Raw genomic sequence first — 25970 nt, 5'->3', positions numbered from 1 at the left:
CACTACTAAACCCCATCAGTGGTCATGTGGATTGCATTAGAATAGGTCGGCCTAAGGCACAGCTGGAGGTCAGAGGTTATTTATCATATCCTTGGACCGAGTGATGGTTCAGGAAAAGTACCTGGAGTGAGGATGAGGATTATCCAGACTCCCTGTAGAGACCAGTGCTCGCTGCCTCAGCGCTTCTGGTGACTCTTTTCAAAAACTCTTCCCTGAATGTAAAGTAGCCTCTGCTATCAGACGTGATAAGTGATTGGTTGTGAATTGGGCAGTCATAACATTGTGAAACATGCTGTTCTAAAAATATACATAACACAGAGGCTATAATTTGCACTTCATTTATTTGCATCACATCACTCCGACATGTAAAAAAGTCACACAGGTTAAAGCAGAAGGTGGTCATTTTGAGATAAGTGACAGCGATACAAAATATGACGAAAAAATAGTTTGTGGAGCATAATGCATTTAAAATCCATGTTTTATGTAATATTTCAAATGACATAAACATGACAAATGAACTGTTTTAACAAACAGAATAGCATATACATTGGGATAACTTCCACAAGAAGCATAGTAAAACCTTCTGGTCTGGTGAAGTCAGGTAATTTGACACATCAGGTAAAATGGGACAAACAAGTTTTACATTTTGGGCTCTTTAAATATTAGTAGCAAATCACCAAACATGTTATTGCATTGTTGCTACAAATGTCCTTTACATGAAACAATCATTTTAATTGGTCTGAGATAACTAGGACTGGCGGAGCAAAAATTTAAAAAAATCACTGGTCCCAGAACTTGCAATGATGATTTTCTCTTTTTGGTAAAGCTAAAACAATAAGGGTATAACACCAAACATGGTTGTAGGATGTTGCTATTTATTAACTGACTTATAATGACTTTGACTTATAATCAAAATATTTTCACAATACCCTCTGCTTTTTATGGAAAAGGGTTTTGAGTGACTGTCCCATTATAGCTGAATGCATTTAGTAAAAATTGGACAGTCACAAAAAATGGGACAAAAAATTAAGCTAAAATGGAACATTTTTCTGAAGTGAAACTAGTATGTTAGGCTACCAGGTGTCATAAAATCATGAGTTACTATGCTTTTGTGTGCCACAGCTTACAGAACAATTGTATTTCATGTTTGTTTTTAAATGGTTAAATCCATTTATCAGTTCAGTCATCAATTTGTTAAATCATTAATGTAACCTAACTATTCATTAAAAGAGATTGACAATTGAAATTGTAGGGTAATTAGGCTTGTAAGGAAATTAGCCTCCAATTTTCAATCAGCCAATTTTCACATCACCCTATTAGAAAACAACCATCAGTGACTGTCCCATTTTACCTTACTAGGTGTCCCATTTTCCTTGAACATGTAATTGGAGTGAGGTAGGGGTTCTTGATGTGTTTGTTTTTTACTTGGCAACATATTTTCTTTATGGAAATATAGCAGAGATCCATGACAAGTTCTAAAAGTAACACCTAAGGTAGTCTGCAGAATTTTAGGTTTTCTTGATAATATATCAAAAAGTGTCCCAAATTACCTGGCTTCACCCTATATACACATGTATATCCACCAGATATTATTATACTGGAGTGCAAAATCTGACTTTTTTTGCACAAATGTCACAGGAACAAGTTTCTTTTTAAGTGTATTACCTTACAGTTTCAATAAAGCAGGGGCTGTTAAGCATCCTCTGTACACACTGGGCTATTGAGGGGATAAAGAGTGTATTGAGCACATAAACAAAGAAAGGCAAATTAAAAAAGCCAAGACTGATGGTGGTAGTGGGAGGGTCCACAGGGTGGAAGTCAAGACTCCTGCAGTGCCTGCTTTTACAGATGCAGATTGATGAGATACAGGAACAAAAAGCCAAAGGTTACTGCTCTCCTGCAAGCTTTCACCTCTAACAAGAGGATTTTCAAACAAGTTCCTGTCAATCTGTTGGTTAAGACGGAGATAACACATTCGTTTCTGGTTTGTCACAAACAAATCTTCCAGCTGTGCTTCTTTTTCACAATTGTTAAGTCAGATGATAAAATTCCACTTTAAAATCAGAGTTGGAGCTGATAAGACTGTCAGTTGATTAACTTGAAGACCTGTAAGATACCAACCCAAACCAGCCAGGGGAGCTTTCACATACAGGTAAGAATGTGGCCCCTCACACTGCAACCTGAACTTGCAGCTGCTGCATATAAATAGGCTGGTGTAGCCAGACAGCAAAAATACAGCAGAGAAGGGGCTACCGCCCATCTGCTCAAACTGCCCTGACACTTTCTGTTTCTCTCTCACTCACATTAAAGGCTGCAGTTGGCAGCAAAGCACACTCACAGCATGCAAATTCACAGCATTTACATGATGGCCATGATGTTTTTTTTTTTCTCTGTGTTCATCTGATCTACTCTCCCTCACAATGTCTCACTCCACCACCCTTTTCCTCTCCACTAGCTCAACAGTGGCTATGTTTCTCTGACCTAAAACAATCAAACATTTGAATATAATGTAAACAACACTGCTGTCCTGAGTTATGTCTGATAGAGTCTGAAACCAGACCCTGGCTGAGACTGACCCAGAATCCTCTCTGCTGTCTCCATAGATGTTAGTTCCCAATGCTCACTGTGCTCATATCTTGTTTCCTTTGCACCATTTGGCATCCGAGAGTAAAATAAGCCAAATACTTAACAGGGAAGGATGCGAAAGTAAGATTTTGAAATAAATTAAAGTTCTGTCCACAACCCACAGGGTTAACAGTTTGAGTTCAGACAAAGCAGAAGAACTTCTTCCAGCTGCACCTGGAGAAAGCTTTAGTGCGTCTGTCAGAGGACCTCCTCTTCTTGGCTTTGCGGGTTTTGTTCTTGATGGCCGCAAAGATGGCCGCATCAAACGCCTCCTTCAAGTTCTTTTGCGTGAGTGACGAACACTCTATGTAGTCTGTGGCCCTGATCTTCTCTGCCATGCTCCGCGCCCGGGAGCTCAGAACTGGCTTGACATTAGATCGGTCCAGGTTGATGAGGACGTTCACGTCCAGTAAGAGGTCCGACTGAGTCCCAACGAGAATGATGGGCGAGGACGGGTTATAAGCTCGGATCTCTGGAACCCACTTCTTGGTGATGTTGTGAAATGAGCTGGGGTTGACCATGCTAAAGCACAGGAGAAAGACGTCTGTGTGGGCGTAGGAGAGTGCCCTGAATTCATCAAATTCTTCCTGAATGGAACACGAAGACAAGAAAATACAAGTTAGTGTCACTCAATCTGTAACCAGACATGATCAAGTAATGAGTGAAAGAGACTGACTAACTGAAATGTCAGGATAAGATCATCAATTACCGTTCAGGGTGACATATTGTTACTGAGTCACCAATAGGATAAAGTAAGGACGTGAGGGTTTGTACCTTCATAGTTCATCCCTTATAACATTTTTAAAACCAGAAAACCATCCCATATTATATTAATAATGGTGATTCATTATAATTTAATAACTTTGGTAAAAAATAATTGATGAGTCATCTGACAGAATGAATCACCACTGAAAACAGATATAAATGATATGAACAGCCTGTTAAAACAAAACTGCAATAATTGCCTACATGATATCTTGAGGAAAACAAACAAACAAACAAACAAACAAACAAACAAACAAATTGTCTTACCTGTCCAGCAGTGTCCAGAAGCTGAACTTTGACTGGAGATCCCTCTACTTGGACCTGACCTGTAAGAATCCAGTAACCATTCAGTTTCAGTCCACTAAGTTTCAGACATATTTTTTTTAACAACAGCAAAATGACATACACACATATATCAAATCAAAAACATACATATACTTTTAGAGTTAAGTCCTGATATCAAATGACAGTAATACACATTTTATTCATTGAATATTTTCAGAGAAGCATATTCAGACTTGTATAGCTAATCTTTTAACCATGATTACTTATAAGCCCATAATACAACCTGTATTATCCTCACACTGAAAGTAAACACATAATCTTTCATGCAACTTTATGCAATTTCCTTTCTTTACTTACTACTAAGAGGCAAAATGTACATTCAGGTACTAGTGTATGATCACTCACCGGAGAAGACATCAAAGCCTGTTTGTTTGTACTCTGTTGGGTATCCATTTGAAGTGTAGCTCACAATCATACTGGTCTTCCCGACGGCTCCGTCTCCGATCAGCATACAGCTGATGACACCGGGCTCCAGCTCGTCCTCCCGGGTCAACCCGCAAGCGGAGGGGACTCGGGACTCGTGGTAAAAGTAATCCATGTGAGGTGGCATGTCGAGCCGCGCATTAAACTTCTGAATGCAGACTGGCCCTACTGTCCGACCTCTGCGAGACTAGATACTGAGTGAGCTGAGTAGTCGGTCTTTTACAACCTGCTGACGGGTTGCCTGTCCTGTTCTGACTGATGGTCGACATGTGCGGGGTGGGACGTTTTAGGGCATGCAGGTTGTGATTTGCATAGACACACCCACCGAGAAAAGACTATAAGACAGGTTACTGCAGGGCAAGAAAGGTAGATAGATATATACTCAATATATAAAATGTCACAATATTTATGTCTATCATGTTATTTGATGCTGCCGATGCACTGAAGGGTGGGTACACAATTTTCCAGGTATGTCTTAAATCAATAGTGTCAAAATGAGCATTGAAATGGGTTTTTCTTGCCATAATCACTCTTCCTGTTCATACTGGCCATTAATAGATCCCCTCATCATGCACTTATGATATATGCTTCAGCCATCCAAATCAGTCAAATCAAGTTAACTATCTTTCAACATTACAGTCTTTTTAGTGGCAAAGTCCCTCTTTTTATTACTATACTTCCACCACAGCTCAACAGGGAAACACAAAGAGGGAATTCGATGCTAAAAATGTGACAAATATCCACTTGATATGACTAACTCAGACTGCTTCAGATCAACTTTTAAATGCATTTTTGCACAAAATGACTGTGTGGACACACTGTGGATTTTGGCCTCCATCACTGAATTGAAAGCACATTTGAAGGGGATCCTTTAATAGCCATTATGAACAGGAGGGATGATTACAGCGAAGAAAAACCTCTTTCTGTGTTAATTTGGGCACCTGACTGTTGTTTTAAGACAGACTTGAAAAATAATGAATCAATCCTTTAATGTGTATAAACAGTATTGTCGATGTGCAGCTAATTTTAACAACTCTATAGGCTATATGGGTAGTTCATATATAAATTTGTGCATAAGTGTAGCACAGGAGTAAATGCACTCAGTTACATCCCACCACTGTTTATCCAACACCTATACCTCATCATTTCATAACACCACTCACTCTAAATTTGGGCAAACTGCGCCCCCCAGTGCCACACATGAGCACTATATCAAATGTGATCACATGATTCATGTGTCACCTGATTATCTTGGTCCACCCTGCGCTGTGCACTCGGAAGCTATGCTAGCTGTTACTATGAATGATTGAAATTTCATATATTACTTTATTTATGCCGCAGCGTATTTCTACACCTTTCTTATCAGTACAGACGCAGGTGGAGAGAGGAAAGAGGCTGGTTATCCCTTTTACGGGTGCAAGCTGTGATAGCTAGCTAGCTAGCTAGCCGTTTAGCCATGTCGTCTTAGGACCCGCCAGTGTTCTGGAGAGACAATTCATTTTCGGGTTTTGAAATAAGGTAAAGTAAGATACATTAAACTATGGCTTCAATTCTCGATGAGTACGAGGACTCGCAAAACACCAGGCAAAGTGCGCAGCAGCACAGCCGCCTGTCAACTGCCAACATCGGGATAACACATTCAGGTAAGACCGGGGGGGATCGGTTGGCTCTCCTCTCAGAAGATGCTCTGTCTGATCAGCTGCATACAACGATTCTTACCATTATTATTAATGTGTATTAAATGCTAAAGCGTAATGCATAATGCAGCCATTTTGTTTACTTGTTCCCTAACGTTAGGCTTTGTGAATGTGAGACTTGAGGAGGAGAAACCGATATTCAACAAGCAGAGGATCGATTTTACACCGCCCGAGAGGATAAACCACTTGGCAGTCTGCAACAATCAGCTATGCATGAGTCTGGGGAAGGACACCCTGCTGAGGCAAATAACACTGTCACAAACACTGAAATCACTGTGTCGATGAGTCAGAGTGTTTTGTCTGTTTTTGATTGGATTCGTTGTAGTTAATGACTGCCATTCACTGTGATTAGTACTCATCCACTGTTAACTATTGCTGTGTATTGAAACCTTGTAAAGAGTTGTTATGGTGGAAACAAGATGCTGATACAACTGTTTTCATGTTCTGTCCCATCCAGGATTGATTTGGCCAAGCCAGATCAACCTAATCAGACTGAATTAGGAAGAAAAGATGACAGTAAAGTGCACAGACTGTTCCTGGACCCCACAGGTGAGTGAAGCCACAATGTTAGTGTGTCAGTTGCTTCAGATTTAGCTCAGAAAGCATTGTCCACAGGCTCCCTGTAGGCCCTGCCCCAAGGTGCAAAACTAACTTTTTTGTCCACCGGCCAAATGGCAAATGAATGTTCAAATCTTACCAGCTACTCAAGAGATTACCATTGTTTGTTTTGGCTGGTGAGTGAAGCAAATCTACCAGCCACTTTTATCAGCATTTGGCTGGTTGCTGGTGCTAATTTGGTGCCCTGGTCTGCCCTTTGTCATATTATTATCCACAAGTTTGCTGTTTGTAATTTGTATTTAAATAGTAACTGCTTTTTGAATGCATAAGGACTGGTGCTAATATTCATTCTCTTGTGGTCTGCATTTATAAACTCTTGATATTCATTTTACATCCAAGTAAATGGGCTTATTTCTCTTTTACTAGTACATCGTATATAACATACATTCATTCTACTGTGTCTCAGCTTGGATAATTATAAAATTGTTTTCAAGCCATCATTTTTATTTAATTAAAACATAAATGAGAGCGAGCAGTAACACCAATGCCATAGGCCCTCAATTATCCGCCTGATGCATCTGCAAGATTTATAAGATTACTCTGGCAGTATCATGTTATGACTTATTAACCACAGCAGCTACATCCTCCTCCATATTTTCCCACTGCAGGCTCCCATCTGCTGATCAGCCTGAGCACCAGTGAGTGTCTGTACCTCAACAGGAACACCCAGAAGGTGCGCAGTCTGTCCCGGTGGAGAGGCCATCTCATTGAGAGCGTGGGCTGGAACAAGCTGCTTGGCAATGAGACCAATACAGGACCCATCCTGGTTGGCACCAGTCAAGGCATCATCTTTGAGGCTGAGATCTCTGCAACTGAGGGAAGTCTGTTCAACACCAATCCAGACCAATACTTCAGACAGGTCAGAGCATGTGTGATTATCCTTAACAATCAGTGTTTAATATGTTCGCCAATGCAACATTTTACCTTATTCTGACATCTGTGGATTGATTTGATCTTTGTTAACCAGTGTCAGTACACAGTCGGTCATGTTCATAACTGTGTTTTTAACTGTTCTAATTGTAATAATATTCCCCAGTCATCTGAAAGTGTAAAACTTTGGCCATAAGAATGTCAGTTTTGTCTCTACATGCTATTTCTGGTGATAATTTCAGGCTCATTCATACAACCGTATTCAAAAACAGTGACCTACATGTTTTATTTCTTCCTCTTTGCATGCAATCTAAACAACACTGTATTCTTCTCCTGAGGCAGGTCCATTCCCTGGAGGAGGATGGGAAGCCAGCACCAGTCTGTTGCCTGGAGGTTGAACGGGGCCTGGAGAACAAGTACTTCATCATTGCCACCACACGTAAACGCTTGTTCCAGTTCGTGGGTAAGGTGGCTGAAGGGTCAGAGCAGCAAGGCTTCAGCTCCATCTTCAGCCAGAACCAGGACCTGCTGCCCAGTTTCCAGGAGTTCCCAGCCAACATGGGCTACAGTGAGATCACCTTCTACACCTCAAAGCTTCGCACCTCCCCTAAGGCGTTTGCCTGGATGATGGGTAACGGAGTTCTTTATGGGCAGCTGGACTATGTCAGGCCTGACTCCCTGCTTAGTGACGTTCAGGTAAATATATAGTGTGTGTGTGTGTGTGTGTGTGTTTGTGTGTGTCAAAGTAATGAGACAATAATGTGTAGTTCTACCCTCACCTCACTCACCTTTGTTCTCTTTATCTTTATGTTTCCCATATTTTCTCTGTTTCTCTCCCTGCTGTCTGTCACATTCAAACAGGTATGGGAGTACACCCCGGACATTGACCTTAGTGTCAACAAGCCCATCTCCATTGTGCTGACACAGTTCCACTTCTTGCTCCTGCTTCACGACCGAGTTAAGGCCATCTGCACTCTGAATGGACAGGTGGTATATGAGGACGTGTTCCCAGATAAGTTTGGCTCCCTTAAGAAGATGATCAAGGATCCGGTTGGTGGGTTGGTCTGGATCTACACTGAGCGGGCAGTGTTTCGGTACCACATCCAGCGTGAGGCCAGGGACGTCTGGCAGATGTACATGAGCATGAATAAATTTGATCTGGCCAAGGAGTACTGTCGCGACCGGCCTGAATGCATGGACATGGTACTGGCTAAGGAGGCCGAGCACTGCTTCCAGAACAAACGATACCTTGAGAGTGCCAAGTGCTACGCGCTGACACAGAACTACTTTGAAGAGATAGCACTCAAGTTCATTGAAGCCAAACAAGAGGAGGCCTTGAAGGAGTTCTTGCTGAAGAAACTGAATAATCTCAAACAGAGTGAGAGAACGCAGATCACGTTGCTGGTCACTTGGCTAGCAGAGCTGTACCTGAACCGGCTCGGCCACTTGGAGAGCGATGGGAACACCATCATCTTCCAGGAGACCCGTGATGAGTTCCGCCGCTTCCTGAGCACCTCCAAGCACAAGGAGTGCCTGTTCAACAACCGCACCACCATATATGACCTGCTGGCCAGCCACGGCAACGTGGACGACATGGTTTACTTCTCAGTCGTCATGCAGGACTATGAGAGAGTGATATCTCATTACTGTCAACATGACGACTACAGTGCTGCTCTGGATGTGCTCTCCAAGCACTGTGATGAAAAGCTTTTTTACAAGTTCTCCCCAGTGCTCATGCAGCATATTCCCAAAAAAGTAGTAGATGCCTGGATTCAGATGGGCAAGCGGCTGGACCCAAAGAAGCTCATCCCAGCTCTGATGAACTACAGCCAAATGGGCAGCACCCAGCAGATCAGTGAAACCATCCGCTACATGGAGTTCTGTGTGTACGAGCTGAATGTGACTGAGGAGGCGATCCATAACTACCTATTGTCTCTCTATGCCAAGTACAAGTCGGAATCTCTGCTGTGGTATCTAGAGCAGGCAGGTACACACGCCTCAGAGATCCACTATGACCTGAAGTACGCTCTCAGGCTGTGTGCAGAAAATGGCTACCTCCGGGCCTGTGTCCTGGTTTATAGGATTATGGAACTGTATGAAGAGGCAGTGGATCTTGCTTTGCAAGTAAGTGATGTATGTAATTGGGTCAGTGTTATATTTGACTCAATATAGTTTGATTGTAAAACATATTCAAAACAAGCAGTCATGAAATCTGTATGGATTTATTTGTTAAGATAATCTTTTTTTTTAAACTCATTATAGTCATTGACAAAAGCTGACAAGTGCCACTAACTTGTAATGTGTTTACTGACCATAGGTAGATGTAGACTTGGCCAAGTCATGTGCAGACCTGCCTGAAGATGACGAAGAGATGAGGAAAAAGCTTTGGCTGAAGATCGCCCGGCATGTGGTGCAGGAGGAGAAAGATGTGAAGAAAGCCATGAACTGTCTATCCAGCTGCAACCTGCTCAAAATTGAAGACATCCTGCCATTCTTCCCAGACTTTGTCACCATTGACCACTTTAAGGTTTGTGACAGTTTTTCCTCTCTAATTACATTAATAACGGAAATACACACATCAAATAAATAAAATATTGTTCTACTTTTTTTTCCATTTAATTGACCGATCAGGTAAGTTCAGGTACCAAATTCCATTTCATTCAGTAATGATAGATTTAAAGTATGCTTAGTGTACAGTCAACATTCAAATCAACTTACCTTGTCATCTGTTTTGGTTTTCAGGAGGCTATTTGCAGCTCCCTGGAGGAGTACAACCAGCACATTGAAGAGCTGAAGCAGGAAATGGAGGAGGCCACAGAGAGTGCTAAACGCATAAGAGAAGACATCCAGGAAATGAGGAACAAGTATGGTGTGGTGGATTCCCAAGAAAAGTGTGCTGCTTGTGACTTTCCACTGCTCAACAGGCCCTTCTATCTGTTCCTGTGTGGACACATGTTCCATTATGACTGCCTGTTCCAGGTAACTGTCTGAGGCTGCTTCAGTTCAGCTTTTTCACTGATACCAATTTAAAATGGTAGTATTGAAATATCAATATATGCCACTGCAAGATGTCTATTTTATTTTATTTAAAACATATCAACCTCTGTTTGAAACTTTATTCAAATGGGAAATTTCAAAGATCTTATAACAACTTCAGTGTGGTAATAATTCTCATATGCCTATTTTTTCTCCACCATCTAGGAAGTGACCCCTCAACTATCAACTTATAAGCAGAGTCGTCTGGAAGAGCTGCAGAAGAAGCTGGCCACATCCACGCAGTCATCCAAGTCTCGCCACCGCCAGGCGCCCAGAGAGGACGGAGACACTTCCAGCCTGGGAAAGGGCAACGCGGGCACAAGCCGCGAGCAGATAAAATCTGACATAGATGACATCATTGCGTCAGAGTGCGTGTACTGCGGTGAACTGATGATCAAGTCCATCGACAAGCCTTTCATTGATCCACTGAAATTTGAGGAGGAGAAATCCAGCTGGCTATGAATGAGGTCTCCCTTCCTCTCACTGTGAAAAGACGTGACAGCCAACCATCCATATGTCAGTGAAACTGTACCATCCGTAGGACAGACCCATTTAGTGGATACAGACATTCACCTGATTGCCTGTTGGTAGTGTCTACTACTATAAACTGTATCAGCTTCAGTTGTTCTCTACAGAGTACACTTATTTTGTTGACAGTATTTGAAGCTGATTTAAAGATCTTTGCACTTCGTATGGGAGCATCTAGTGAAAGATGCACATGAATTGACATTGTGGGCAATGATACAAGATGATATGGTAAAGTAAAGTGATGCCAGGGTTGCACAGTGCAAACACGTGCCTGAACCTCTGATTATAATGGTAGAAAATTACTTTAAAGTTCAAATTGGTTATAACTGCACTATACATCTATTAACTGCATTAGGTTATGCACTTGTTTGGCCCAAAAACATAACCTGCTCTAAGACAATATCTGCTCTCTCTAGCTCAGTTCAGTATCTCCACTCTACAGCTCTGTGTTTATCTAAAAATCAAACTGGAGAAGATTAACAAATGATTACATGTATTCACTGTTTTGCAATTCAGTTCTGTCATATTAAAGCCTGTCAGTTCTGATCACTCTGGTTGTTAAAAGTGTAATAAATATTTAACAAAGAAATGTCAGTGTTTTTTAATCAGTTGTACTAAGAAAAACAATGCACTTCATCAGTTTCTCAGGAGGGCATCTGTAGCTCCCTGGAGGAGTACAACCAGTGCATCTGGGAGATGAAACAGGAGACTGGGTAGGCAAAACATGATAGCTACATACAAGACCATACTCAAACAGCACAGGAGAAAGTGATGTGCCTGAAGGGTGTATTCTGTGCAATATAGAGGTTTAGCAAGGTGGGTGGTTTGGGTGTAAGCTGTGCTTTAACAAGAAAATCTGGTTTAGGCCACTGTGACAGCAAGATTCATTGTTTGGATCCCTACCAGCTGCATGAGTCTGAAGAAAATGGTTTCATATAATCATTACCAGTGTGGATGTCAATACATGTAAACATATAGATATGCCCGTACTTTTCTAATTTTATGGACTTTATTGTCAACACCTGAAATAAGATAATATTTTCTTTTATTACTGTCACATTTTTCCGTGGGTGTCCACTGCCTCACCTTACCATGGATGTATGGCACCTTACCTAAAACGGAGTTCCCTTCTGGTGACGTAAGACGTCGCTCGGTAATCTTCGCAGTGAGCAGACGCTATTAATCGACTTCGGAAATTCATCGATACATTTGTAATAGTTGAGCATATACACCCCAGTAGGCGATAAATTTTGACAGTGTAGCTCATTACACGAAAGAAAGATACAGTTGGCATTTCTCGACAGAGTCTTGTCTCCGGAGACGTCGAAGTGCGAGCGTCCCTCTCTCTGGGATTGATTAAAACGCCTGCTCCTTGCTGTACCCTCGCCATGGCGTCGTGTCTCTGCTCTCTCAGTAACAGAAAGTGGCCGCCTCTCTGCTGCTGCTGCCGACTCAAAGCTCACAGACTCGCTCGGCGCCTCAAACCGCCATTTTGGAGTCAGAGAACCGAGAGTCGGCAGCGGCGACGAGAGACGGAAAAGGGGGGACACGGGGCCGAGGTGAGATACTCCTTGGTGGTTGTTATGGCGAAGGAGCAACGGGGGAAGATGGCCGGGAGGGAGAAAGAATTAAAACATGGGGATCATTCGTTCACTAGGCGACCGAGTCCCCGCTCGTGTCCGCAGCGAGGGTACTATAGGCGCGGGCAGAGGGCCTTGCTGCCGACGCATCGCGACTAGCCAGCTAAAGAAACGCTATTAAAACCAATATATCTTAATAGATTGTTTAGGCAGGGAGGTGGTGGCCTTAAAGAGACAGGGCCGATTTGAATACTTCATATTAATGGTGTGAGAGGACGTCTGTGTCAAAGCTCCTCAGTGTTTCATACGCTAACGATAATGATGAAAAGCTACATTAACGTTAGGCAAGTTAGCAAGGAAGCAGTCGCCCTGTAACAAAGGCTAAAAGATTAGGAAAATAACTACCATCGCTCATGTGATATCTTAAATTCGGTTTACTTGAATCAGTAAGCTGTCAATGTGTATGTACAGCAGCCCCGTGACCCTTGACTATCATTGATGGTAAACTAACGGTCGTTAGCTTGCAAGCTACAACGGCTACAACCCAATGCATCATCCAAGGTTAGCTAGCAAGCAAACCCTGGCTAACGCTAGCTTGGACTTGCTAACTAGCTAGTTAACCATAACATAACGACGTGATAACGACAAAAATATGTTGTAGGATGGCACAGCTCTCACTTTTTTCCTCATTAAAAAAAAAGATAAGGCTCTTGTTTGGCTTTAGTTCTTGTCATCACACACGCGAGGCAGTGAACTTAAAAGAAAGTCAAGTGAATATGTAACGTGATTAGTAGTACCGGTAAGTACAGAGGACATCTGACTCAAGTTTATCATGAAACTGTCAGAACAATCACCTGCGCGCCCAGAAATGTCATTTTAGCTCAAAATTTGCTGAAATGATACTATTTACATTTAAATACATCCAGTCTGACCTCTTAATAAACTGAAGTGGTATGAAAATAGTATGCAGTGTAATGGCCAAACTTACATCTTCATTGTTTATGATACAAACAAGATTAGAAAAAACCGAAGCTGACATGTTTTTAAAAAATAGACTTAAAGCCAGCCATTACAATTTTCTTAATAAAGTACTTGCATCATAAAGGCAAAAGGAAATTTTGTACAATTTAAATTCTTAGTAGTAGTGTGCTTTTTTGACATGTGTGATTAATATATGTATTTGTTAAAGACAAAAGCTGGTTTCTTTAAAAATCATGAACACTCCTCACTTGTCAGTACTGCATGATGTGACAAACAAACAGACCAAATAAACAGAACCCACAACACGCCCACAGAAAAACTTTATTGTCTTTTGGACATCTGTTTGTGACTGGGGATTTCTTCTTTTGTAGGGTTTTTGACCTTTGTCTGACCACTAATCTTGGAATCAAGAATAATGACATTCCTTACTGAGAAGGTAGGTCCACAATATACGTATATCATATGTTGCACAATGACCCGTGCTGGCACCATACCTGATGCACAGCCGTTGGAGGAGAGTAGCTTGATATTCTGATTAAATGGCTATTTTGCTACCATAAGAGAATCTTAGACATGGATGGTGATAGAGAGGTCTAGAACCACGGAAAGAGGAGAGTATCACTGTCATACCAGGCTAGCTTGGAAAATTATGATTGGGAAGATGGATGCAAAATTAAGCATCTGATCCTGAGCTTCCTGTTAGCAATTTACAAATCTTTTTAAGTGGCATGAACCCTCACACTTAAAATTCTGGCTAAGATTAAGGTGAATTGCAATAAAACAGCAGAGCTCTTACTTGTCTCATAGTTTACTGCTTTATCTGACCTTGAACCATCTGCCTGTCCTTTTCTTTCTGTCTCCTCTTCCCCTCCACTTCTCTCCCCTCAGTAAAAGTTCCTGCCCAACAGGGCAGAGGTATCCGTGCTGTATGGCGTCAGGGCAGGGTGGCCGGCTGGACGCTGGAGCATCAGGGAGCTCTGGCCTGGCCAAACCTCTCTACCTGCAGCGCTTGGAAAGATCCCTGAGGCTGGACAGTTTCCTGCGCCACACGGCCGCCATCTTCAACAGAGACATAACCAGGTACATGCGGAGAGGGTTGGGGGTGGGCGCACACTTCTCGCTCTAAGACACAGATTTATTTCTGGGCACATTGGGCACTGCAGTTTAAAGATGGCACTTGTTTGGATGTGAAGAAGCCAAAATTTAATCACATTATGTCCCTCTGTCATGCAGTAGTATTTATACAATCACACTCATCACCAAAGAAGAATACTGGGCTTACAGCTAAATATTTCTCATGTTCTAGTGATGACAGTGATGAAAGTGATGACAGTGATGGTGCACTGGGGACAGGGCTTTCCCTGGACCCCTCCGCTCAACATACAGCTTTGACAGTGAAAAGTGAGTCATGTGAGCAAGGGGATGGGATGGCAGAGGGCAAGCCCCTCAATGGAGTTCTTCTGCAAGGTAAAGGTAAGATATATCCACATCTCTCCTCGTACTTCTTTCTGATCAGTGCTCTTTTTGTCACCGAGCCCGTGTCATGTTCTACAGAAACACTTATTTATGTTATTTACATATTACTACACAAGTACACCCTTGTTGCTGCCATACACATTCATTCAGCAGTCTTTATCAGTCTGTACATGTGATGTTGTACTTTCTCTTTGAACGCCGTAGACCAAAAGGCAGATAAAACAAGCCTCTACAATTTCTCCAAGCTAAAGAAGAACAGGAAATGGCTGAAGGTATGGAACATTTCACTGTTCTGTTCGCCCTCTTCCTTACGCACCATTACACATCCTCAGCTTCTTTTAGCTACATTCCTCCTCTGTCTCCTGCAGAGTATCCTGTTGAGTGACGACACCACAGACTCGGACACGGACTCTGATGACTCTGACTTCACTTTGTCCCGGGAGGAGCTTCACGACATGCTGAGACTACACCGCTACACCAGGCAGCATCAGAGCAAATTTCACAGTGACCGTGAGGTACACATTCACACACAGTTAAATACAGTACCCAATGATATATAAAATCCCCCTGCAATCATTATATTGTCAATTTTTGTCTGTCTCTCCTACAGCTTCACCAGTACCAGTTCTACAGCACTGGACTTCTCTCTACTCATGATCCCTTCTATGAGCAACAGCGCCACCTATTGGGTCCAAAGAAGAAGAAAATCAAAGATGAGAAGAAATTCAAGGGTAAAGACAAAAAAAGACATGTTTAGGAATGCAGTCATGATCATGGCAGTGCAGCAAAGCAAAAAGAATCGGGTTATTACTAGAATAGCTGGCAAGATTTAAAATTCGTTGTTCCTTTTTCTTTTAGCCAAACTGAAAAAAGTAAAGAAGAAGAAGAAGCGGGGAGAGGGAGATTTTCTGGAAGAGGGACGTCCTTATGTCTCCAAGATCTTCGCAAAGTTTTCCCATGATGCTCCGCTGCCCATGGTGAAGAAGAAACATCTTACCATTGAGCAGCTGAATGCACGGAGACGCAAGGTCTGGCTCACCATCGCCAAAAAGGAGATCCCCAAGGTTAGTACGTATGTCACGACTCAGTACCATTGTTCAGGACCATTTTCCCAAGATTTATTAGGCTAAATTGTCCTGTTTATACTTATTTTGCAGTCTTTTAAGCAGAAGACCTCTGCTAAGAACCTTGTCTTGACCAATGCTAAAAAGGTAAGTAAAGCTTATACACTGCTATTACATTTAAGATGTTAAATTGTGTAACTTTCTATTGACAGTTGATAAGTTGAAACTCTCTTTATTGCTTGATTATGAGACTAAATTGTAGCTTCAGTACAACATTTTAGCTGTTTTTGTTTGGGTTTTTTTTTTGCCCAGTTGGCTCACCAGTGCATGCGAGAGGTCCGGCGTGCAGCTATCCAAGCCCAGAAGAACTGTAAAGAGACGTTACCTCGGGCCCGCCGTCTCACCAAGGAGATGATGCTTTACTGGAAGAAATATGACAAAGTGGAGAAGGAGCACAGGAAGAGAGCAGAGAAGGAAGCCCTGGAACAACGTAAACTGGATGAGGAGATGAGAGAGGTAGGTGGGGAGGAAGGTGTTGTCTTTGGAGCCACCTCATTTGGCAGCAAATGTTTCTATGGCAATATTTGAGTGTGTTTACATTAAAACACAAGCTTTAAATGATTGAAATGTAGGATATATTGATCATCTTTAGCAATGATATAAAAGCATTTTTTTTTAAATCCATGTGTCTCTGTCTCTTGCAGGCCAAACGTCAGCAGCGTAAACTGAATTTCCTCATCACCCAGACGGAGCTGTATGCACATTTCATGAGCGGTAAAGCGAGCATGGGGGGTCCAGGAGGAGATACAGCTCAGGAGGAAATACTGAAAAAGCTTGAAGACACTGGTGCGCAGAGACAGATTGACATTGGAGGAGGCGTAATGGTCAACATGGGACAGGAGGAGTACGGTAAGAACCGCTCACTCAAGTGTATTATGTAAATGGAGCAGAGTCAGTTAATAACTGAGATTTTTATGGCTCTACTCACGTTCAGTCCAAGTTTTGAATTAGGGACTGCTGACCAAGTTGTCCTTATATTTATTGTTTCTTTTAGCTTCCCCTCTATCACTGAATTACTATTTCACTTTTTGTCCTATCGGGTGTTTTAATGCACTGTTAAGCAGTAGAAATATTTGTGCAGTGAACTAAGTCTGGAAAATATAAAGCAGGTCATTTAGGGCCACTCTTTGTTAAACTAATCACGACAACTTTACATTTGCTCATGACGATTATCTATAATTAATTTTCAGATAATTATTATAGAATAAATGGCAATATTCTCACAGAATTCCAATGTTTTTTGCTGATATGCCTTTGTGTATGTGAAATTAAACTGGATTCTATGGTTTTTATACTGATTGTATGCGATTTCAGATAGTGAATACTACAAGTCCCAGGCATTGAGGAACGCTAAAGAGGCCTATAAGATTCATCAAGAAAGAGTAAGTAGATAATTCAGGCCCGACTGCACTTCCATATACACACAAACACACTATACTGTCTGTGTGCTAACTCAAATCTCTCCCCGCAGACGCGAATGTTTGACGAGGAGGCAAAGGACAGCCGCAGCGCATCTCTCAGTGCAGCTGGTGCGTCATTCTCAGGCGCCGGCTCCGGGTTTGGAGAGAGCTACAGCCTTTCCAACCCATCCATCCATGCAGGTGAAGACATTCCTCAGCCCACCATCTTCAACGGCAAGCTCAAGGGTTACCAACTCAAAGGCATGAACTGGCTGGCCAACCTCTATGAACAGGTACCGGTGTCCATCTCTGAAATTAGGGGTCCATCTGGCTTCCCATGGGGAATTTAAAAAAAATCTGAAATCCTTAATGTTTCTCTTAGTTGTTGCATGTTTATATATAAAAGTTCCACTTATTTTGTGGCTAGAGGTTTAAGAGAGAATTCAGTAATATTAATATTACGGTATTACAATAATCTGGAGTTCCTTTTAGTTTCTACAGTTACTTCAGGGTGTTTTTTTTGGCATTCAAGTGATTCCACATTACATATAATGTGAACATTGACTGATTTATTCTCTCCTTGTTTCTCTCTCTTTTCTGTAGGGAATCAATGGAATCCTGGCAGATGAGATGGGACTTGGGAAGACAGTCCAGAGTATCGCCCTGTTGGCCCACCTAGCAGAGGTGAGAGAAAGAGCACCGGGCCAAAGGGTTTCACTTCCAAAAAGCTCTGTGGAATGTCCAATTGTTTTTGCTGTTGTTTCTAACGAATGAAAACATCTAAACTCCAGATTCTTTGTGCACCTGCATCCTTTAAAAGAGTCCCTAGTTCATGTTTTTTTGCAGGTGTTGGAATAATTCACTGAATGAGTCATTTGACTTATTTCATTGTTGTGAATAGTTGATTCGTCGGCTCTTTAGATCTCTCGCTCTCATCGCTCCGAAGGGAGAAAAAGTAGAATTCAGGGGAAATGGGAGCTTTTCAGTGTTGAAGTATCGCTGACAGGAAGATGCATGCTGTGTTCCTCCAGGGCTTCCTGTTATTGGGTGCTCACACAAAGACCACCTGTTGCGGTGCCTGACGATGTGTTCTCTTTTTCTGTCTCCCTGTGCAGAGAGACAACATCTGGGGTCCATTTTTGATCATCTCTCCTGCATCCACGCTCAACAACTGGCACCAGGAGTTCACTCGCTTTGTGCCCAAATTCAAGGTGAGGATCCATGACGCTGCTGAGTGAGCACGCCAGTGGAAACACCTGCGAAAAATATGTCTGCAGGAATACTAGCATCCTCATTTCTACTGTTCTCTGTAGTCTGTTTCACTCCTCTAATGAACCCAGTTGACAAACATCTGAGAGCAAACACACTGTGGATAAAGTGTCCAGAGATGCAAACATTTCTAGAACTGCTCATTAGAGGGCAGTATTGCATTAGGACGTTTGTAGCATTGCCTGTTTTAGAGGCTTTGAAAAAATCTTTTTGCAGGCTGTGTGCATTCTTTTAAGCTAAAGACCATTTATCAAACACATCAACTACGCCTACGTGCACACAAATACGCACACACGCACTATAATATGCATAACTTCTTGTTGTGCTCAATGCTCAAGTATGCCCACTTTCTGAAAAAAAATTTATTCCAGTCTGTTTTGCTAATGAGGTGTGAAAAGACCTTATTATACAATTTGAAGATAAGCTTCCTGCACATTCAAAGCAAGACTGACTGAAAACAATGAAATACCAGCTTGTGATGAGCGATGTAATGATGTGTAAATCTTTTCACATCACACTCTACATCAACAGCTTAAGAACTGAAGCAGTGATTCATACGTGATGCTATGCCTAAATATTGCCTCTGGGAACATCATTGGTAGCTCTGCGTGAATGTAAGCAATTTGGAGGAGCTTAGTTTGAATGTAGATTAGGGGAAATAGATTCACACAAGTGGTCATATCGATATTACTGATTTTCTTGATAGAGCCACTTTTTTCTCCTAGTTTTTAACTTTACTGTTTTGTCCGTCAGGTGTTGCCATACTGGGGAAACCCTCATGATCGCAAAGTGATTCGGAAATTTTGGAGCCAGGTAAGGAAGAGATGACGACAAAGCTGAGGATACATTGGCATGAAAATACAGCAGTGTGTTGTTTATTCAGTCAATGTTGTACTCAGTTCTGTTCCTCTTCCCGTCTGTAACTCTTTCTCTCCCGCCCTTTGTGTACGCATGTTTAGAAAACCCTTTACACTCAAAATGCACCATTCCATGTGGTGATCACAAGCTACCAGCTAGTGGTCCAGGATGTCAAGTACTTCCAGAGGGTCAAATGGCAGTACATGGTTCTGGATGAGGCCCAGGCACTGAAAAGCAGCACCAGGTAAAGTATTAACAGGCTGGCTGTTTCATTATGTAGTTCTGTATTACCAAACACATTGCAGGGGTCCTGTGTGTTAAAATGTTGATACACAATACTTGATGATACTTGCTGATTATGCTGATACTTTTTCAGAGTGTAGACAACCTTAGTTTTGTTTTTCGCATGTACCAGCACCCTCACTATTAATGGACTCTAATCTACTTATTTTCTAATTTTTCCAAAGTTTTGTAGATTGATAATTGCATTTTTCCTACTGCCAATTCACCATTACTAGTTTCAGCAGATAAACAAACCATTGACAAGACTTTTCTTAATTGATTGACGAAAAACAGAGTAATAACAATTAGTTTTCAAGTCTTTGAAAGTTGATATCTATACTGTAGTGCTAACATGAACAGATCATCTTAGCTGCTGGGAGGTTAGAAAAACAAGTTCCTTTTAAATGTGTTTGGTAAATTATGATGTAATATGTAATTGCCATCAGAAATGTTAAAGGACCAGTATGTAGGATTTAGTGGCATCTAGTGGTGAGGTTGCATATTGCAACCAAATGAAAACAGCTCGCCTCAACCCCCCTTCCAAGCGTTTAGGAGAACCAACTGTGGCTGTAAAACTCGCTGAAAACGTGAAAGGCCCTCTCTAGATCCAGTGTTTGGTTTGTCTGTTCCAGGCTACTTTAGAAACATGGCGGTGCAACATGGTGGGCTCCGTGGAAGAGGACCCACTCGCCATGTAAATATAAAGGGCTCATTTTATCGTTATTTTCAGGTGATTATCCACTAATTAAAACATACTTGTCAATATTATATTCCATTTCTGCCAAGTCCGTTCCCCTAGATGCCACTAAATTCTACACACTGCGCCTTTAAGTGCGCCGAGTTTGTAACTAATTTTATAGAGGCAGAACAGAGAAACTGTTCTTTGAAACATTTTGGAAATCAACAAAAAGTGGAAAACTGTGGGAAAATATAGTCCATCATCTGTCCAACAATATAAGAATGCCTCATTTCATGGACACTGGCCAAAATGTACAAATCTGGTCACGCAATGTTTTCAAAAACTTGGTATCTTGAAATTAATCATTGGCATGATTACAGTTAGGTAAGTATTAAATACAAATAATAAACTCATATAGTTTTTACACTTGATCTCCAGTCATTTCCCGTCATGTTTTTAGTGTTCGGTGGAAAATCCTCCTGCAGTTCCAGTGTCGAAACAGACTGCTGCTCACTGGGACGCCCATTCAGAACACGATGGCTGAGGTGAGGTGTGTGTGTGCGTGCGTGCGTGCGTGTGTGTGCGCGCGCGTGCGTGTGCATGCGCAATTGTACGTGTATGTACATAATAGTATGTGCAAGAACCGAACCGTTGACGACTATATGTTATTACTGTCTCTCAGCTCTGGGCCCTGCTCCACTTCATCATGCCTACATTGTTTGATTCCCATGAAGAGTTTAACGAGTGGTTCTCCAAGGACATTGAGAGCCATGCTGAAAACAAGTCTGCCATCGACGAGAGTGAGTACAACTCTTAGGTCTTGAGGAAAAAATGCACCACTCAGCTACTTCCAGCCAACAACATATGTTTTTTAGCTCATTTGGAAGGAAATTATATCATTTATGTGCCAACATTGACCTTTTATTCCTGCTCACTGTTGCATGTGATGTGTTTTGTAGCTAAACACAATTGTTTAATGTTTGTGTTTCAGATCAACTTTCCAGACTGCATATGATCCTTAAGCCTTTCATGCTGCGCAGGATAAAGAAGGATGTGGAAAATGAGCTCTCGGACAAGGTACAAGCGAGACCATTTTACTTATTATTAATACTTTTTGTAGTTGCGCAAACCAAGTTTCTTGTCCAGGACTGGATTGCAATAGCTGTTCATATATTCATCACTAAGTTTGTGCGTAAAGTCCTTCCTAAGTTCTTAGTAACTACTAGCTAGTTTCAATCTACTGATTTACTATATCAGGTTGAAATGTCTAAGCTAGACATTTCTTAAAGACTTAAGTAACGTGTAAATCTGTTGCCAGGAAACATCTGTAGGGCTGTCCAATAACAAGCAATCCACTATGTAAACAGGAAGTCATTGTAGCATCACAAGCTATAAAACAACATCCAAAAACAACAGTTTTAGGGGCTAAAGGATCAAATAAACTTAACTGCTAATCTTTTGGGAATGTAGGCTCGACTTTAATTTAGTTTAATTTAATTTTAATTTCTATCTGCATACCTGGAGAAATATATGTGTTAGAGTAAGTAGTATTCATACAGTTTACAGTGGGAGGGAAATATCCACTTCTGCTGAGCTAATGGTCGTTATTTCATCATTCAGTCTAACGTTATCAGCATAAACTTTTGTAATTCGAGGTTTAGTATGATTTTTCTGTGAAATGTAAAGTGTCAAGTCAGATATGTTGACCATATTCCATATTACCTCTTTTATTCTTCAATTTAAACGGGTCAGATATCAGCAAGCTAACGTGAGCTTTGTTGGTTGGTTCACTCAGCTAGCTAACACAACAGGTCCAACATACCAACTAATTTCTATACAAGAAGTAGTTTGTGTGGTACAACGGTTTTAATTTAGTGATTCATAAATCTTCACATAGTAAGAACTTTGTTATAACAAGGCTAAGTTTTAATTTACGAACAGCTGTTGCAACTGGCTCCAGAGCAGCACATTTACATGGAACAAGATTTGAAATAGAAGTAATAGCAATCGTCAATTTCCAAATGAAATTTTCCAAAAGACAGATATATATATATATATGTTTATATACAGTATATATACTTTTTTTTTTGTAATTTGAGGGAAAGGTTCCCCAGAGTATGTCTTCGAGCAGGGAAATTCCATTAGTTAGTGTGTACACATTAGAAATGAATTATATTGGGTGTTCAAAAAAGGGAAAACTACATGTAAAAAAAAAAAAAAGCCTGTATCAGCCCATGTACTGTACTAAAAATGCAATATCATATTTTATCATTATTATATAGCTGTACTTCTTTCCTTTTCTGGTTAAACCTGCACCCTTCCTCCATCTGTCTCCCAGCTCACTGACACCTTAAGTGTTGTAATAAGCCTGTGAGTGATGCTTGTGCTGGCAGATCCTCTTGACAGATGTTGGACTCAGGGTCTCTTGCTGTCACACCCGGTGCACACATACTCACTCATACGCTGTGGGAGTCTCGAAACACAGTCAGAGTCAGAGGAATGGCAGAGTTCACCACTCCCCCACATCTGTCTTTTTCACTTTCCTAGTTCGTACCCACATGCAGTTCTGCCAGCCCACTTCCTTCTCTTCTTTTCTCTTGTTTTGTCAGCATACTGAAAGCCAATAGTGACTGGTGAAGTTCACTCATGGTTCATGGTCGGATTTTATGGTTTGTTGTTGTTGCAGTTTCACTGCTTTCATCAAAGCATGACACTAGATAGAAACCACAGATTTGAATGTATGTTTAAAGAGTATTGGGTATGAAGCCTGCACCCATAAATTCATGCTCATTTTTGGTCCCATAGCCCATGTGTAAACACTATGTGTTCTAAAGGAGGCATACCATCATAGTAAAGCTAAATTGAGAATCTAAATATTTTTGTTCTCACTGTTGGCTCATGTTATGTATGTCAACTTTTTTATATAGTGTTATCAACTATTTTATATAGTGTATATTTGTTTTTTATTATAATTTAATGTTCAATCTTTGAGCCCTAAACTTCATTTTAAAATAAATTAAACAATTTACTATATCATTAGCCCACTGAAATGTTTTTGTTTAAATTCTAATAATTCTGTTTGGAAGAAATGAAAAAGTAAAAATTTGTAGAGATCTGAACTCCAGCTGCACATACATGAACCTCACTGTAAATCTGTTCTTTTTTTCATATTTACCCAGCCAAGAGAAGCAAGATGATGGTTTCGGTGGAGTTTTTATTAGCACAGATTTATACACACTCGCTGTTCTCTCCCTCCGCAGATCGAGATCCTGACCTACTGCCAGCTGACCTCCCGGCAGAGGTTGCTCTACCAAGCTCTTAGGAACAAGATCTCTATTGAGGATCTGCTGCAGTCCTCCATGGGAACAGCCCAGCAGTCTCACAGCACCACTTCCTCCCTCATGAACCTGGTCATGCAGTTCAGGAAGGTAGGATCTGCTGCTCAAGCTGAATTCTACCTTCGGTTTTCAGTGCAAAAAATAGAATAAAATACAACTAGATGAAGACGGCGTTTTTTAGTTTTGATAATTCTGTCAATACATTTACACTGCATTTTATTGATAAGAAGAAAAATCAAGATGTTTGATTAGACAGTCCTATAAAAAACATTAACATGAGTTGGTTTCTTTGCATATTTCCTAACTACTTTGTCTGCGTGTAGGTGTGTAATCACCCCGACTTGTTTGAGCGCCAGGAGACGCGCTCTCCTTTCCACATGTCCCTCAAGCCCTACATCATGTCTAAGTTCCTCTACCGTCATGGCCTCATCCACGCACACAACCAGGCCAAGAACAAGTAAGTCGTACCACACAGATAAAGTATCTACACCAGCACAACAGTAGCTACAAGTATTGTTTTAAACATGTGAAATTACCTTTCTTCCCAGCAAATCTTTCCTTTTGTGGGGATCAGATCATCTTTTGCTCTGTTTCACTCGCACATGTTCAGTGGTTTAACTCAATCTCTCTCCACAGATTACTTCAAGTGCTGTTGTCTCCCTTCTCTCCAAACCACATCCAGCAGTCTCTTTTTCATAGGAAAGGTTAGCACATATCAAGCTATTACACAAAGATCTTGAGATAATGTTTTTCATTTGACATTCAAACCTCAGTTTCACCCCAGTTTCTCTCTTCGTACTTCAATGTTTCCATCATTCTTCCTGTCTGATATTTTGTTTTTCCTTCTGCTTCGGTTTATTCTCACATTCTTCATTCTGATATTCTGTTTTTTTGTTCCAGGTGATGACAAAGGAAGCTGTTTCTCCTTCCTGCGCTTCATCGATGTCTCACCAGCTGAGATGTCCAATCTCATGCTACAAGGCACCTTAGTCAGGTGGGCTTCATTCTCAGATCTGTTACTCTCTTTGTTTCCGTTCCAAAGAAGTGAGACACTGAATGTTCAACAGCTATTGAGGTGCTTTACTGTAGTTGAATCTGTACTCTGTTCTCCCTGTAGAGAAGGGGAAGTTTAATAATTAATAAAAGCCAAGTTTACACAGTAATTCTGATCATAGCAGAAATCTTTATGAAGTATTCATAACGATCCGTTTTTCCTCTCCCTTCCCTTTCACAGATGGTTAGCCCTTTTTCTTTCCCTGAAAGCTGCATACCGGCTCCACTGTCAACGCCTGTTCGGCCTTGTAGAAGAAGGGCAAGAGGAAGCCAGAGAAGAGAAGGGAGACAGGGGGAAGTTACAGCCCAGGAGTAAATGTCTGTCTCACAAAGACCTGATCCTGTGGCTGAACAGGCCCACCGCCTTCCCCAACACACACACCAGCCCTGTCCTACAGGTAAGGAAGATGCGAGCACACACACACACACACACACACACAGACTAAGATATACAGTATGTGCAAGAGGCTCTTGAGTAGCCATCTGCAGTACTTGTGGGCGCGCAACAGACAGTAATGGTGAAACTCCAGTAGGGAGGCATGTGCTGCTGACGATGCTGAAATCGTCCCCAGAGCATCAGTCAGTGTTTGACCACACAGCGTGCTCTCTGCCCCAGGTTTCCTCACCCTCCTACGGGATCCGATGTGGAACTTAATCCCCCCCGTAGCCCTGTGACCCAGAAACACTGTCTGACTACCTCCCTCTGTTTGTCGGTCCGTGCAGACCGGCGTCTATCTCCACTTTACTGTAGAGGAAAGTTCTGGGAGGATATACTATCGTTTAACATATTTTAAAGATAAGTTTCAAGACTTTTTGTTTATCAGAACAGCTACGCTTCTGTTTCTACAAATTTTGTCAAGTCACACCAACTCTGTCACATCAATATGGAACCCTCCCCCCCTCTTGCTTTTATTTATTAAAATTCTAGGTCTCATTTTTAGAAAAAAAAATCTTGCATGCCCAGTGAAGCATAATCCTCAAAGGCAGCCATTCAAATCACACAGTTTTTGGCCACTGGGCTTT

General features: G+C 41.5%; 3 protein-coding genes across 5 annotated transcripts in view; 2 read left to right on the top strand and 1 right to left on the bottom strand.

Moving 5' to 3' along the window:
- Positions 1 to 324: 324 nt before the first annotated feature.
- Positions 325 to 5219, bottom strand: rhov (ras homolog family member V). Its single transcript, XM_067573133.1, has 3 exons — positions 4081 to 5219; positions 3658 to 3716; positions 325 to 3212 (listed from the first exon to the last, which is right to left on the bottom strand). The coding sequence occupies exons 1-3, from the start codon at positions 4283 to 4285 to the stop codon at positions 2766 to 2768; spliced, it is 711 nt and encodes a 236-aa protein (XP_067429234.1). The 5' UTR covers positions 4286 to 5219; the 3' UTR covers positions 325 to 2765.
- Positions 5220 to 5412: 193 nt separating this feature from the next.
- On the top strand, positions 5413 to 11496 carry vps18 (VPS18 core subunit of CORVET and HOPS complexes). Its single transcript, XM_067573132.1, has 9 exons — positions 5413 to 5801; positions 5956 to 6097; positions 6313 to 6404; positions 7082 to 7332; positions 7686 to 8039; positions 8205 to 9467; positions 9661 to 9870; positions 10086 to 10322; positions 10545 to 11496. The coding sequence occupies exons 1-9, from the start codon at positions 5699 to 5701 to the stop codon at positions 10839 to 10841; spliced, it is 2949 nt and encodes a 982-aa protein (XP_067429233.1). The 5' UTR covers positions 5413 to 5698; the 3' UTR covers positions 10842 to 11496.
- Positions 11497 to 12013: 517 nt separating this feature from the next.
- Positions 12014 to 25970, top strand: part of ino80 (INO80 complex ATPase subunit) — a 36978-nt gene continuing 23021 nt past the window's right edge. Inside the window, exons 1-25 of one of the 3 annotated variants that reach the window (XM_067573129.1) lie at positions 12014 to 12466; positions 13840 to 13904; positions 14357 to 14548; positions 14775 to 14941; positions 15149 to 15216; positions 15313 to 15459; positions 15555 to 15675; positions 15803 to 16008; positions 16102 to 16155; positions 16321 to 16524; positions 16713 to 16917; positions 17383 to 17450; positions 17540 to 17761; positions 18072 to 18152; positions 18584 to 18679; positions 19491 to 19550; positions 19697 to 19839; positions 21017 to 21101; positions 21239 to 21356; positions 21548 to 21633; positions 23817 to 23984; positions 24218 to 24351; positions 24531 to 24598; positions 24795 to 24888; positions 25129 to 25345. In XM_067573129.1, coding sequence (XP_067429230.1) covers positions 14397 to 14548; positions 14775 to 14941; positions 15149 to 15216; positions 15313 to 15459; positions 15555 to 15675; positions 15803 to 16008; positions 16102 to 16155; positions 16321 to 16524; positions 16713 to 16917; positions 17383 to 17450; positions 17540 to 17761; positions 18072 to 18152; positions 18584 to 18679; positions 19491 to 19550; positions 19697 to 19839; positions 21017 to 21101; positions 21239 to 21356; positions 21548 to 21633; positions 23817 to 23984; positions 24218 to 24351; positions 24531 to 24598; positions 24795 to 24888; positions 25129 to 25345 — 2964 coding nt within the window. In that variant the 5' untranslated portion in view covers positions 12014 to 12466; positions 13840 to 13904; positions 14357 to 14396. Of the gene's footprint in view, positions 12467 to 12505; positions 13287 to 13839; positions 13905 to 14356; positions 14549 to 14774; positions 14942 to 15148; positions 15217 to 15312; positions 15460 to 15554; positions 15676 to 15802; positions 16009 to 16101; positions 16156 to 16320; positions 16525 to 16712; positions 16918 to 17382; positions 17451 to 17539; positions 17762 to 18071; positions 18153 to 18583; positions 18680 to 19490; positions 19551 to 19696; positions 19840 to 21016; positions 21102 to 21238; positions 21357 to 21547; positions 21634 to 23816; positions 23985 to 24217; positions 24352 to 24530; positions 24599 to 24794; positions 24889 to 25128; positions 25346 to 25970 lie in introns of those variants that run through there. The other 2 variants (XM_067573131.1, XM_067573130.1) reach the window with 2 other exon arrangements.

The sequence above is a fragment of the Thunnus thynnus genome, chromosome 18 (genome assembly GCF_963924715.1).
Source record: "Thunnus thynnus chromosome 18, fThuThy2.1, whole genome shotgun sequence".
Classification (NCBI taxonomy): domain Eukaryota; kingdom Metazoa; phylum Chordata; class Actinopteri; order Scombriformes; family Scombridae; genus Thunnus; species Thunnus thynnus.
This window is presented reverse-complemented; position numbering and strand designations above follow the sequence as displayed.